Source organism: Selaginella moellendorffii, unplaced genomic scaffold, assembly GCF_000143415.4.
Source record: "Selaginella moellendorffii unplaced genomic scaffold, v1.0 SELMOscaffold_0, whole genome shotgun sequence".
NCBI lineage: Eukaryota > Viridiplantae > Streptophyta > Lycopodiopsida > Selaginellales > Selaginellaceae > Selaginella > Selaginella moellendorffii.
The window spans coordinates 864305-877604 of NW_003314261.1; the positions used below are offsets into that span (position 1 = coordinate 864305).

Genomic DNA, 13300 nt, shown 5'->3' on the forward strand with positions numbered 1-13300 from the left:
ATCTCCCCATCTCCCATACATTTGGATGATCATATTGGTGTCGTCCTCGTCGTTGGCGTGATCCCTGTCGGCCAAAGCCCTCTCTTGGCCACATTTCTTGAGCAATTTCACGTACTCGGGAAAATCCAGGCGGGTTTAGAGGCTGCTCTCCGATAGAACATATTTCAGCCATTCCATTTTTGACAGCTGGATGGGAGCTTCTTGACCCAATCAATTTTAAAAACTGACAATTTAAAAATCAGCATATTCCATATTTTGATGACTTTGCCCTGCTTAGGTCTAGGGCAAAGCACAATTATCCCACATGCCCAAGCGTCAATGAAGCTCATCTCTTTAAATAGTGCCGCGTTTTGTAAACATGTACTTCTTGGGTCGTAGAGTATGCGTCTGATGACCCGTCTGTGTGTCTCGAAGTATAAGTCATATTCCGACCCCTGGAGTTTTGTAAAATTTTAATGGTAATTTTTTTTTTTGCAAAATCTTATGCGAAACTCCGGTTGATCGATCGATCGCGAAGGGGTGATCTAGCATTGCGCCTCCAGTATCACGCTGGCTTGATGTTCCTGTAGGAGATCACAGCGTAGAATGGATCTTTCCCTGGCGCTCGCCAGAAATTGAGGAGGCGAGAGATGAGAGTCGAATCGTCCACCATTCCGGGAATCCTCTTGATGATCTCCGGCTGCGTGAATCCAGCCACGGCCTGGAAGTACTGGACCACGAGCTGGATCCTCGAGTAATCGCTCCCATCCCTCCACGCCGCGATTGCCTTGTCGTAGAACATCCTATTGCTGAAGCTCACGATGCACACTCCCCCGGGGCGAAGAACCCTAAGAATCTCCGCGAAGATCTTCTCCGGCTGCTCCAGGTACTGCACGCTCACGGCGCACACCACGGCATCGAAGCTCTCGGCCGCGATTCCGCTCAAGGATGGATCGCGATTGAGGTCCTTGACGAAGAAATCGTCCAGGCGCTTGTTCTTGAGGAGCTCCTGGGCATTGAGGCCATGGCCGACGACTCTCTTGTAGGAGAATTCCGGGGGAAGATGGCTCACCCAGGAGCTCATGAGATCCAGGACCTCGGATCCCGCTGGAATGCGCTGCCGGTAGACATCCGTGAGCTCCCGGATGAATCCATCGTCGACGTGCGTGACGAGCCTGGGGAATGCGTAGAAATCGCGATCTGGAGCGATGTTGAGCTTGGTGCGATTGCGATCGGTGAGAACCGTGCGCCGGATCTGACCGGCTCGATTGAGATTCTCCGCGCGTGGAGAGAGAGGAGGAGGAGGAGGAGGAGGAGGAGCGATCGCGAGGCGGCCATGGCCAAAAATAAGCGCCATTTTGCTCCAGCCTTTTATTTTGATTTTTTTTCCACCTTAGGGTTTATGTTCTAGGGTTTTAGGCCAGATGGACGAGACGAGCATCATCCGCGGCATCAACTCCGCCATCAAGAAGAGCGAAGGGAGATTTTGCTGCGGCGGATCATTGCCGCTGCCACAGGAAGGGATTGGGATCTGGTACACGAAGGTACGAAAATATATCGATCGATCGATCGATCGGTCTACCAAAATATATTTCTCATCGATCGATCTATCGTCCAGGAGAACGATTCTCACGGCCATCTCCATCTTCCCGTGGAGCCTTACGATGATACCGGCATCGAGGAGCTCCTGGACGAGACCGCAAATCTCCAAGAAGGTAGTTAGAAATCCTCTTTTCTTCCATTCTAGCTCTAGAAAAACTCCCAGGACACCTTGTTCACGAGCTCGACCCCCATTCTTTCGCCACAAACTTCGATCTGGGCAAGTTCTTCATCATGGACGAGATCACCAAGCTCCTCGGCCCCGGCACCATCCTCCGCGCGCAGCTTCACAAGCTCACGGTGATCGTCACCGGCGGCGAGCGAGAGCTCAATGACTCGATGCTCCCAAACGAAGAGGGCGACGTCTTTGGCTACTTGATCGTCGGACTTCCATTCTCTTTCACCGGCGGAGAGGTCATGGTGAGAAAGTCCGGAAGCAAGCTCAATACTTTCTCGACCTGGGACACCACCGAGTCGATCCACTGGGTAGCTTTCATTGCCGGTTGCGACCACTTGATCACCGAGGTAACTTCGGGCTACCAGATCACACTGACTTACAAGCTTTTCAGACTGGTGGACAGTAACAAGAGAAAGAGAGTGGTAGGAGTGAACGACACTCTGGTTGACGCTCACACCCTGCCGCTCTACGAGCTCTGGATCGAGGCCACCAACAACGCAAACTTCTACCCCGACGGTGGTGTCCTGGGTTTTGCTTGCCAGCAGCAGTACGAAGTTAGCGACGAGCTCAGAGTCGATGGTCTCAGGGATGACAAGACTTGGCTGCTCAAGGGGGCCGATGCCATGCTGTTCGCGGCAGCAAAGGCAGCGGGGCTGGAAGTGGAGCTCAAGCCAGTCTACAAGAACAGCGAGAGCGAGAACCCGGCACTGCTCTACTTGGGGAAGGTCGTCGGCGAGAAAGCTCCAGGATTCTTGGGAGAGTTCCGGGAAGGCTTTGACGATCTGGACAGGGATACCACCGCAGGCGAGGAGCTCCCGAGAGGTCGCGACGGTGTCAAGACGGACGCCAACTTGAAGTGGTGCTTGAGGAATTTTGCGTGGATCACTGGGAAGGAGTGTGGACGCTACCGGACCGAGCAAGTGGATGTTTCGTGGTTTCACTCGAGCGCTGTGGTGGTGACGATTCCTCCCTGGTCGGAGAGGAAGGGGAGCATCGAGAAGGCGGAGGAGGAGGTTCCAGAGGCGAAGAAGGCCAAGATTTACAAGGAGGCCATCGCCGACTGGTTCCGGCGGGCCGAGGAGCAAGCCACCCGCGAGGTTGCGGACAGTGAGTACCGGGCAAACTCGGACGAGGAGGAAGAGGAGGAGGAGAACGAGGACGAGGATGAGGAAGACGATGAAGGAGACGACGAGGAGGAGGGCGATGGCGATGGCGATGGCGATGAAGAAGAAGATGGCGATGGCGATGGCGATGGTGGCGATGGAGGAGTGAAAGAGGATGGCGATCCTCTTCCTCCGGCGAAAGATCTAGAGGGCGAGAATGGAGCTCTAGAGAAAATTCCCGAGTGATCGATCACCTATCAAATTTTTTTTAACTTGGATATGTGTCGGATTTACCCAAGTTCCCCAAGTTACCTAAAGGTTAGAAAGGACTGGGACAAAAGTGCCGGCATCGTGTGTTTTGATTATCGTGAACAGGGCGGTCTTTAGGGTTCATCGCGACGCTGGGGTCAAGGATTTGATGCGCCCTCTCGGCGGGGGATTCGCGTCATTGTTGATCGGCGATCAGAAATGGGGCGATCGTTCGTCAGGTAGGGAACATTCTTGGAATCTCAAGCTTATTTTTTCCCTCGATTCTCCTCTCGCCCGTCAGGTTCCCGAGCGATCTTAGCTCGGATGTCTCGAATTCGGTGCGCCCGGCCGAGAATGGGCACTACAAGCCCATGGATGATGCTGCTCTTAGGCACAAGTGGGACAGCCAGGGGATTCCAGGCGCGGCGGTGTGGGATCTCGACAAAGTGATGGAGGCATCGGATTTTAAGCTGGATGACAGGCTGCCGAATTCCAAGGTCCTGGATCCACGCAGCAATTTCGTGCATCAGTGGAACAAATTCTTCGTCATCTCCTGCTGGATCGCCGTGTTTGTGGATCCACTCTTCTTCTACCTTCCGGTGGTGAGCAAGAGCATTTGCGTGAGAATCGAGACCGATCTCGCCATCGCCGTGACACTTCTGCGAACACTCTCCGACTTGTTCTACATTCTACACATGGTTTTGGAGTTCCGGATGGGTTTCATCGCTCCCTCTTCGCAAGTTTTTGGGAAAGGAGAGCTCGTCGTGGATACGAAGCAAATTGCCAGGAAGTATCTCACCAGGAACTTCTGGCTTGACTTGGTTGCCGTCTTGCCTCTTCCACAGGTCTGCCGTCTTTATTGTCTCTCTCTCTCATTTAGTTGTCTTTTCTTCGTTCTTTCACTGGCAAGGCTAATCCAAACTTTTGTTCTAGTTCATAATCTGGATTTTGATACCAGTTCTGAAGAGCACACCGGCAGCAAGCACTAAGACCGCCTTGAGATTCGTGGTCTTTTTCCAGTACCTCCCGCGGCTGCTCAGGATCTATCCGTTAACAATGAAGATGGTCAAGAGCACTGGAATGGTGCTGGAGACTCCGTGGGCTGGAGCGGCATACAATCTTATACTTTTCATGCTCGCAAGTCATGTAAGTCTGTGTCGTGCCGTCTACATCCATCCAACTTTAAGGAAACCGTTGTTGTTTATTCAGGTACTTGGCGCTACGTGGTACTTGCTAGCCGTGGAACGCCAGGACACTTGCTGGCGTAGAGAATGCCGGCGTGATACCACTTTTGGTATACACTTGTGCAAGCGCTTTCTGGACTGTCAAAGTCGGACAAATGGTTTATCCGGGCAGCGGGATCAATGGCTCAGCTCGACCGATATAAGTCAACGATGCTCCGCCGATCAGGACAGCTTCAACTTTGGTATTTATAATGAAGCTCTCAAGAACGGAATCACAACAAACACCGCGTTCTTCAAGAAATATTTCTACTGTCTGTGGTGGGGATTGCGTAACCTGAGGTATGAGCGTCTTTTTATATTCTTAGACTCACAATGAACGTGCGCTCTGTAGTGCGCTGGGTCAAAATCTGGAAACAAGTACGTTTGTTTGGGAGATTCTGTTTGCTATTGTTATTGCGATCCTGGGATTAGTTCTGTTCGCTCTGCTCATTGGAAACATGCAGGTCGGTTGCCCTGTCTTTCTCAAAGCGTCATTCTTTTAGCTTCTTTTGTGTTTATGCAGACGTACTTGCAATCTGTTACAGTGAGGTTGGAACAAATGAGGCTTAAACGTCGTGACACAGAGCAGTGGATGAGCCACCGGCAATTGCCGCCTGAGCTACGTGATCGAGTACGGAGATATGACCAGCAGAAATGGGTGGCAACAAGGGGAGTTGACGAAGAAGCGCTCGTCCAAAGCTTACCAGTTGACCTGAAAAGAGATATCAAGCGGCATCTCTGCCTGAATCTAGTTCGCAGGGTAAGTTGCTTGGCTATCTACTTTCATCTCGAGCTAAGTCATGATGTTTACAGGTCCCATTGTTTAGTCACATGGACGAACGACTTTTAGATGCTATGTGTGAGAGGCTTACCTCTGCTCTTCACACCGAAGGAACGTTTATTACTCGGGAAGGTGATCCTGTCAACGAGATGCTGTTTATTATCCGAGGAAACTTGGAAAGTGTAACTACAGATGGAGGGCGCACAGGTTTTTTGAACGTGAGCATTCTGGGGCCGGGAGATTTCTGTGGCGAAGAACTCTTGTCCTGGGCTTTGCTCCCAAAGCCGAAAAACCTTCCGACCTCGACTCGGACGGTTAAAGCGTTGAAAGAGGTGGAAGGTTTCTCTTTCAAAGCCGAGGACTTGAGATTTGTGGCCGGTCAGTTCCGAAGGATGCACAGCAAGCAGCTCCAGCATACGATACGCTACTACTCGCAGCAGTGGCGTACCTGGGCAGCTCAGTACATTCAAGCTGCCTGGAGACGTCACGTTAAGAAACAAGACCAAAAGCGGCAGCTCGAGTTACTATCCAGTCTCATAGACGACGGAGGGGCACCGCTTAAAACTTCTACTTCCATCAGCTTCGGAGCAGCCTTGTTCGCCTCTAAGTTTGCTGTCAACGCAATGCGGGGTGTCCAGCGGTTGAGATCAAGCAGAGCCACGGCTCGTTTACTTTACAAGCCCAGCGAGCCAGACTTTATGACCGATTACGAGGAGTGACTCTGGACAACCGAGGTCACAGTTTGAGAGCGCAGGTTTGATAACAGGAGATACGGAGTGCCGTCGCTCGGGTGTAGACTCAAAGCTCGCAGAGCCGCTGCTCCACCAATGCTGGAAGTAGTGTGGTGGTGAACGTTACAGGCAGAGAGAAGGCTCGTCCAAGCGGCAGCGTCGGGTTCGTACGGCATTAAGTCGAGAAGCTCCGAGGCTTGCTCTATCCAGCCAGATCGTCCCAGAGCATCAGCCAGGCAGACGTAGTGATCCAGCGCTGGAACAAGGCCGTGGTCGGGGATACAGGAGAAGAAGGTGTGAGCCGCGTGAAGAAGGCCGGCTTGAGCACACTTGGACAGGATAGCGATGAAAGTCACCTGGTCGGGATTGATACCATCGAGCTGCATCGATTGGAAGAGGTGGAGTGACTCCTGCCCTCGACCATTTTCAGCGTAGGACGAGACAAGGCTCGTCCACAACACCACGTCTTTGCAAGGCCAGGACACGAAGATTTCTCTGGCGGCCTCCAAGCTCGAGCACTTGCTATACATCCCGATCAAGGCATTGACGAGAAGTATATCGGGGTGGGAGACCTCCGAGTGGATTGCTCGTCCCAGCAACAGGTCCGCTTGGCTTCCACAGGCTTCTATCACAGCGAGGAAAGTTACATTGTCAGGATGAACGCCATCGAGATCCATAGCGCGGAAGAACCGAATCGCCGAGGCGAAATCGCCGGTTTGAGAGTAGGTGACAATCATCAAGTTCCAGGAGACAACGTCCTTGGTGGGAATTTTTTGGAAGAGAAGCAAAGCTTCGTGAAAGTGGCCGTTTTTGGTGTAAGCTCCAAGCATGGAGTTCCAGGAGACAACGTCGTGGTGTGGAGATGTGTCGAAAATTTGCTTAGCTTCGTGGAGATGCCCGTGTTGGGCATACGCATGTATCATAGCGCTGGAAGTAAAATCATCTTTGTTGTGGCAGCTGGTGTATATTCTTCTAGATTCCTGGATTTTCCCTGCCTGGGTATATGCGTTTACCATGATGGTCGTGGTGACAGCATCGCGTAGATGCCCGGGCATGGAATCTAGTAAAGATTCCGCTTTGTGTAGATGCCCGGTCTGGGCATATGCTGCTAGGAGAGAGTTCCACGTCACAGAGTTTCGTACAGCCATTGCGTCGAACGTAGCTTGGGCCATTTCCAACTGGCCAGTTCTTCCGTACGTAGAGATGAGGGTGTTCCACGAGATAATGTCCTTGTTGGGCATGCGATCGAAGAGGAGTTTAGATTCGTCTAGATTCCCTTGTTGGGCATACGCTGCGAGCATTGCGTTCCAGGAAATCGTGTCGCGAGAGGGCATTTGATCGAAGAGCTCACGCGCTTCGCCCGGACGATCGCGCTCGCCATACGCAGTGATGAGACAATTCCAAGAGATTGGGTCTTGGCTTCTCTCTCTCTCGGGCATCTGGTCGAAGAGGGCGCGCGCGGTGTCAATCTGGCCGTTGTGGGCGAATGCCGCGATCACGATGTTCCAGGAGAAGGAATTGGGCTTGTCGATCGACTGGAAGGCGGCCAGGGCGTCGGCCGTGCTCCCGCAGCGCCCATACATCTCCACGACAAGATTGGCGAGAAATCTACTGTTGCGATGCTTGCTGTGGCGAATTCGATTGTGGAGAGCCCGGGCATGGGCGAGATCGCGAGTGCGCCCACACGATCGCAGCTGCGCTGCCAATTCCTCCATTCCATTTCGAAAGAGAAGATCGTTTAAACCCTAGCCGCTTTAAAGCCATAAACCCTGAACCCATTTTTAGGGTTCTTTGTTTCTCGCGATGCGTGCTACTGTGTCGAGGGCGTGGAGAATCATCGCCGCGCCATCCAGGTAACGGCGATTCCCAGGCGCATTTTAGCTGCAATCTCATCCCCGCGCTCTTCTAGATGGAGTAATGGCCAGCATTCTTTCGCTCCTCCGCGGCTAAATCCCTCTGCGAGTCTTGGCTGCCGGAGAGCGTATGCCGAAGAGGCGGGGGCCAAGGTTGAAGATGAGAGTGGCAACGATCCGGAAGAAGGGAAGAAGGAGAAGGGCAGCCTCGTTAGCCTGTGCTTAAAGACTCCCGATCTCTCTGTGAGGAGGATCGAGGCATGGGCCGCCCAAGGCAACACTGTCACGCAGGGAAATATCTCCGAGGTCATCGAAGCTCTTTGTGTCCAGAAGAGATTTCTCGCAGCATTGCGGGTAAGTACTTTCTTCTTTTCTTTCTCCTCTTCCATTTCTTGCTTCTTATTTTCTGCGTGTTGTTCTCGTATCTGTGCTTTCTTCTTCTTCGTTTCCTTAGTCATAGAGTTTCTTTGTTCTTGCGCATTGATTTATTTTCTCGCTTCTTAGTTTTGGCGTGTTCTCGTCGAGTGACTGTGATTTGTTTTTCGTTCTCTAAAGTTTGTTTGTAACAGGTGATGGAATTCGCTCGCCAGAGGACTGATTTTGTCTTCTCGCTCGAGGATGCCAAGCAGGAGGTGACCATTGCAACTCGCAAGCTTGGGTCCTTCGCAGGGCAGAAAAAAATCAATTCCCTCCCTGAGAAGTTCCGGTCCAACGAGGAAGTAGTAGCTGCATACCTCCGGGCTCTGACAAGGATCAACGCGGCGTCCAAGGCACTTTCTCTCATCAAAGATCTCAAGCCCACCACTCCAGCGCTCTACAGCTCCATGATCTCCGTGTACGCCTTCTTGGCCATGCACGAGAAGATGCTGGCTCTTTACACCGACATGAAGGAGCTGGGAGTCAAGCCGACTCTGGAGATCGTCATGCTGATGCTTCTCAAGTACCACAAGAGGGTTGGGGGTCTTCCAGGAATCGAGGAAGAAGCTCGAGCTGCTCTGGAAGAGATTGATCCGCGTGCCGCAGAGCCATTGATCCGGAACTACATGCTGGAGATGTATGGATACTTGGGCGATCGAGACAAAGTCGAGAACATCTGGAGCATCATACGGGCCCAGCCGGGAGGGACCTTTCGCAACTGTTACTTCAGTGCAATGCTCGCGTTTGGCTACCTCCGGGACGTGGACAGAGCCGAGGAGCTACTCCGGGAGTCCGTGGAGGTGGTCAAGGTGATCCCGGGAAGAAACCAGTACTTTAAGATGCTCGACGTGTACGCCAAGATGGGGATGATGGACAAGGCGGAGAAGCTCTTGGAGGAGAGAGCCGAGGATCAGTACCGGAACTTCTATCCTTGCAACGCTCTGGTGGAGGGATACTTGTCCTTAAACGACCCGGACAAGGCTTTGAAGAAGATGGAGGAGCTCGGATCGAGCCGCCCGAGCTACGAGGCAGTTGTGGGCCTCCTTCCGGTGCTCGAGAGCAAAAAAGACACACTCGCCACCAAGAAGTTGATCCGTGCCTATCTGTTCCAGTACCGTGGAGACGTCTACCTCTATAACAAGATGCTCAAAGTTTACGTCGCGGCGGGAAAGCGGCCGGGGCCGAGAATGTTGGCCAGGTTTGAGATCGATCCAAACGACGAGACCCGCGAGCTCATGAAGGTCATTGAGGGGTTCCCAGAGCCTACGGAATCGGAGGATGTCATCATGGAAGAAAGCGAGAAGAAGGTCGAGAAGAAGGTGGAAGACAAGCCATCAGCAGAGAGTAAGAAGAACAAGAGCAAGAACAAGAAAAAGAAGAACGAGGAATCATCCAAGCAAGAGAAGAGGCCTGAAGGAAAGTGGGAGTTTCTACAATCTTTGGTTTAAAGTCTAGCTTGTTTATACTAGTGTTTCTTGTAAGCTTCAAAGTTAGAATGAGAGATTTCTAGCTTCTAGTTCCACTTCTTTGTCTTTTGGGTGTCTTTCTTCTTTTGATCTTTGTCTTGCAGTTTATCATTGTTCATGGCAATCGTTTGTTAAAGACCTCTTTAAACTCCTTTCCAAAACAACAATCGTCAATGCAAAACAGCAGGCGGTGCACACTCCCTGCAACAGCGGCGTCTTCTCAAACTTGCCAACGAGCCACTTGGCGAGCTATCCTGGGCGGTGAAGTAGAGCGGGATTTTGAGGCGGTAATCGATCCCCTATTGTCCACCACGTCCGACACGAAAGCCAGGCTTGAAACCGGGCGATCGGAGCTGCTGTTCTTGCGCTGCTGCGAGCTCAATGCCGCATATTCCATTTTCTTCGTAACAAATACTTAAACTATTTTAAAGTACATGTATTCTCCACTTTTTGACCGGGTCCTAAAAAAATATACACAAAAACATCGAGTCATTTGGTACCAAAAACTCCTTGAGCCATCAAAGGGCTGGAGATTTGCGAAAATGGTAGCAGCCAATCGCTCCATCAGCAATGAGAGCAAGAAACAGGAACAGAAAAAAGAAAAGAAAAGTAACAAGCCACAATCTTGTGCTCAAATACCATGAAGAGAAAACAAGTTGCAATTCACATGTAAATCACACTTTATATACAAGCTATTCCTGACTGATTGGTGCGTGATTCCTGGAGACCTGAGCAGATCAACAACTGCTACCTTCGACAAGCTTGATGAGACATTGAAACATTAATCTCAGTGATCATCAAAGTGGACATCATGGCAGTAGTAATGTCATCATGTACCTACATAGGATAGAACCTATATGGTTTTTAGTATAAAAAGCTCCATTGACAAAATATTTATCAAATATCAATAGAGCAATCTCAAAGGCAAAAACTCTCTATGGCAGCTCTTTTTGAGGTAATTACAATATGCCAAGCCTTAAATCACTATATCACTCATTTACTTTGTTGAGTGCGGAAGGATAAATCAACGATGTTTAAAAACGTATCCTCAGCCCGCGAAAGTTTGTGGAGTAAAGTGTGAGGGAGTGCAGGTAATGACTGGCAAATTGAATGGTCCCGAAGGAAGTTTTTCAAAATTTCTTCTTCTAGCAAGAAACCAGAGAGGTATGGAAATATTAAAGCATTGAAAGGATTAAGAGGAGAAGATTCATTCTCTCATGCTGCTATAAGATGCTGATAAGGGGATAGAGAAATCTGTTTTCATGGTCAACCAGCTATTGGAAAATAGTGGAGTTTGATGTAATTGATAAGAGATTTGATGGGATGCAAATAAAATTATCTAGCAATCCTAGAAACAGAGATGGACCAAAATTCAGCTCAACTCATTAGTTGAGCTTAATTTCAACTCAGTCAAGGGTAGTCAATGAAAGTCTAACATAGCCTTTGAAACTTACATTTACTTTGAATTGACTCTGTTGGCATTTTGTTGATTAAGCTGACTTTCATTGACTTTTTGACTCAAAAGTATGCTTTTAACGTTTTGAGAGGGAATCCTCTCGTTTTTGAAGTGCAAATTCTTGATGGGTGGGATTACTGAGTTTAAATACTGTTAGTTGGGAGAATGAAGAATTGAGAAACTATTGGAGTTCTTAGATGTTTTGCCAACTGAACGTTTATCTGCCCCTTGAAGTCACCCTTTGGTTGGAGCCTCTGTCTTGTTCATATGTAAAAAAGATGGTGTGTCGACTATTATGCCTTGAACGAGGTAATGGCGAGGAACAATTATGCAATACCACGTGGTGATGCCAACTTTCTGTACTCTTGTGAATCAAGTTTTTGCGGACTATCCTCAAGCACTTTGAACATTTGCAAATGGCATTTCAAATGATTGCGCAAGAATAAACTTTATGCTAAGAAAACCAAATGCGAGTTTGAGGTTCAATCCTAAGAAACTTCACACTTCATGGCATTTGTTTCCAATCCAAGATTGACTCGATCCACCAAGGATTGGATTCCTTCCAAGTATATTGTCCGACTTTGGATGAGTGTTGTATGATGCGTCCAACTTTGCATTGAAGATGATTATCCAGTTTCATACTTCTAGAGGAAGTGCAATGACATTGAAGCCATTGTGCAGTCACTCCAGCAGAGGTGATAACGGATCATTGGACCTTGCGGCATTTCTTAGAGCATTCATTTATATATCCTTTTCTTTGCAGTTTCCACTTTCAAAAACATGGATTGTGAAGCTCAATCAGCTCGAACAGCTCGTGAGCTCGTCGGCCATGTCACCAACAAACTCCACTCCCAAGCCCGGTACTGCGAGAAGATCTCCGCCGCGCTCGACACATCTCCGCATTTTCCATACATGTTGATGGCCGCTGCTCCAGCAGTGACGTCGAACTTCTCGCCGCTCGAATAGACAGCACTGCCGTCCGAGAGAGCTGTGAAGGCCGCGCAGACGTCGAGAAACTGGAGAAACTTTCTGCAAAGGTACGACTGCAGAGAAAGTAACCTCCCTTTTCTCTTTCGCACTCACTCTATAGCCATCAGCTTTGATCTGCAGCAGTCACCCTTGACATCACCCTACATCGACACGGAGAATTTCTCGCCCGAGTGGTGGTGCCAACTCTTGGGGAACAAGAAATCTTCGAATTAAGGGAAAGCTCATCCAGATACAGTTTAATCCTTCTTCTTCTTCGCTGCCAACTTCTGCATGCTGTCCCCACATCGTGGTCGGCGTTTGGTGGACTTCTTAATTCAGTTACGCTCGGGCTCGGGATAGTGGTGCTTCCAGTTTTGCATCCGCCCGAGCCCGAGCCCGAGCCAGAGCCAGAGCTCGAGCCCAAGACAAGAGGCACTGTTGAGCTGGTACTCCAAGCCCGAGACACTTTGTATTGTACAATGTACACCCCTGTTGACAGCTTGGAAGGAATTTCCTTTGCTATGTCCTCAAACGAAAAAAACTCTCCGACAACATCGATGAAAACGTGCTTTGCCAGGGCTCACTTTCTACACTCCAGGACGATCTCACTGGTGTAATCAATCACGATCATTTCACAAAACTGATTTGACAGTTTTTCGAGTGTTTGGATCAGAATGTCCCTTGCAAAATCGGAGACGAATCGTAGTGTCCTCGGCACCTTCCAGAACCCATCTCATATTAAGAAACTTGAGCAAACAACCTCCACCCTTTCTGGAACAAACAACAAACGCCTGAACTGCAGCAATTCGATCGGCCGCAGGCACCGCGCACCATCCTTTCTAGAGCAGTCACCATGACCTTGACTTGTTTCATAGCTTTAAAGTCGCACTTCGCTTTGGATGCAGTGACGTACTCGGACACGAGCAAAGGAAGCCTCCAGGTCAGGTATAGGAAATCGCTCCCCTCCGCAATTCCATGCGCACCGAGAAAGGTTTGAGCTTCCCCCACCGTGAACACTGCAATTTTTCGGTACAAAAGGCAATCTATGGCACTTAACAAACTCCTCATGACAAAGAGTCTTGGAGCATAAACTCTCAACGGACTCAATATTTCCTCTAATGTCCGCCACCCTGGGTTCATCTAGTTTCTGATAGTTATCGATGAGAAAGACAAAGTCGTTTGACTCCCCCAACTTTTCGATGCACTTCCTCAACTGCTCAAACTCCTTTTGAAACGCAATTTCCCTTTGAAGTGATACATCCAAGAAAGAGAGCTTTTTGCAGATTCGAGAAGAGG

At 49.8% G+C, this 13300-nt stretch overlaps 5 protein-coding genes across 5 annotated transcripts; 3 read left to right on the forward strand and 2 right to left on the reverse strand.

The window, feature by feature from the left end:
* Nucleotides 1–332: 332 nt before the first annotated feature.
* Nucleotides 333–1364, reverse strand: LOC9633293. The gene has a single exon (XM_002960723.2). The coding sequence runs from the start codon at nucleotides 1334–1336 to the stop codon at nucleotides 545–547; it is 792 nt and encodes a 263-aa protein (XP_002960769.1). The 5' UTR covers nucleotides 1337–1364; the 3' UTR covers nucleotides 333–544.
* Nucleotides 1336–3157, forward strand: LOC112344705. The gene is made up of 3 exons (XM_024670016.1): nucleotides 1336–1523; nucleotides 1598–1694; nucleotides 1745–3157. Exons 1-3 carry the CDS (start codon nucleotides 1404–1406, stop codon nucleotides 3103–3105), a joined length of 1578 nt encoding a protein of 525 aa, XP_024525784.1. The 5' UTR covers nucleotides 1336–1403; the 3' UTR covers nucleotides 3106–3157.
* Nucleotides 3158–3239: 82 nt separating this feature from the next.
* LOC9663090 (protein CNGC15b) lies at nucleotides 3240–6685 on the forward strand. The gene is made up of 8 exons (XM_024669990.1): nucleotides 3240–3347; nucleotides 3410–3953; nucleotides 4042–4254; nucleotides 4318–4631; nucleotides 4684–4795; nucleotides 4855–5091; nucleotides 5145–5688; nucleotides 6355–6685. Exons 1-8 carry the CDS (start codon nucleotides 3328–3330, stop codon nucleotides 6501–6503), a joined length of 2133 nt encoding a protein of 710 aa, XP_024525758.1. The 5' UTR covers nucleotides 3240–3327; the 3' UTR covers nucleotides 6504–6685.
* Nucleotides 6580–7558, reverse strand: LOC112346655 (pentatricopeptide repeat-containing protein At2g35030, mitochondrial-like). Its single transcript, XM_024676139.1, has 2 exons — nucleotides 6857–7558; nucleotides 6580–6726 (listed from the first exon to the last, which is right to left on the reverse strand). The coding sequence occupies exons 1-2, from the start codon at nucleotides 7556–7558 to the stop codon at nucleotides 6580–6582; spliced, it is 849 nt and encodes a 282-aa protein (XP_024531907.1).
* Nucleotides 7559–7642: 84 nt separating this feature from the next.
* On the forward strand, nucleotides 7643–9635 carry LOC9663091 (pentatricopeptide repeat-containing protein At1g07590, mitochondrial). The gene is made up of 3 exons (XM_024670009.1): nucleotides 7643–7696; nucleotides 7753–8050; nucleotides 8266–9635. Exons 1-3 carry the CDS (start codon nucleotides 7647–7649, stop codon nucleotides 9559–9561), a joined length of 1644 nt encoding a protein of 547 aa, XP_024525777.1. The 5' UTR covers nucleotides 7643–7646; the 3' UTR covers nucleotides 9562–9635.
* The last annotated feature ends 3665 nt before the right edge of the window (nucleotides 9636–13300 follow it).

Coding starts and splice junctions, on each gene's coding strand:
- LOC112346655 (XM_024676139.1), bottom strand. CDS start 7,558: ATGGAGGAATTGGCAGCGCAGCTGCGATCGTGTGGGCGCACTCGCGAT. Junction 6,727..6,856: donor CTGTCACCACGACCATCATG/GTAAACGCATAT, acceptor ATCTCCACGAAG/CTAAGCAAATTTTCGACACA.
- LOC9633293 (XM_002960723.2), bottom strand. CDS start 1,336: ATGGCGCTTATTTTTGGCCATGGCCGCCTCGCGATCGCTCCTCCTCCT.
- LOC9663091 (XM_024670009.1), top strand. CDS start 7,647: ATGCGTGCTACTGTGTCGAGGGCGTGGAGAATCATCGCCGCGCCATCC. Junction 7,697..7,752: donor ATCATCGCCGCGCCATCCAG/GTAACGGCGATT, acceptor GCGCTCTTCTAG/ATGGAGTAATGGCCAGCATT. Junction 8,051..8,265: donor GATTTCTCGCAGCATTGCGG/GTAAGTACTTTC, acceptor TGTTTGTAACAG/GTGATGGAATTCGCTCGCCA.
- LOC112344705 (XM_024670016.1), top strand. CDS start 1,404: ATGGACGAGACGAGCATCATCCGCGGCATCAACTCCGCCATCAAGAAG. Junction 1,524..1,597: donor TTGGGATCTGGTACACGAAG/GTACGAAAATAT, acceptor TCTATCGTCCAG/GAGAACGATTCTCACGGCCA. Junction 1,695..1,744: donor GACCGCAAATCTCCAAGAAG/GTAGTTAGAAAT, acceptor AAAAACTCCCAG/GACACCTTGTTCACGAGCTC.
- LOC9663090 (XM_024669990.1), top strand. CDS start 3,328: ATGGGGCGATCGTTCGTCAG. Junction 3,954..4,041: donor CCGTCTTGCCTCTTCCACAG/GTCTGCCGTCTT, acceptor CTTTTGTTCTAG/TTCATAATCTGGATTTTGAT. Junction 5,092..5,144: donor GCCTGAATCTAGTTCGCAGG/GTAAGTTGCTTG, acceptor TGATGTTTACAG/GTCCCATTGTTTAGTCACAT.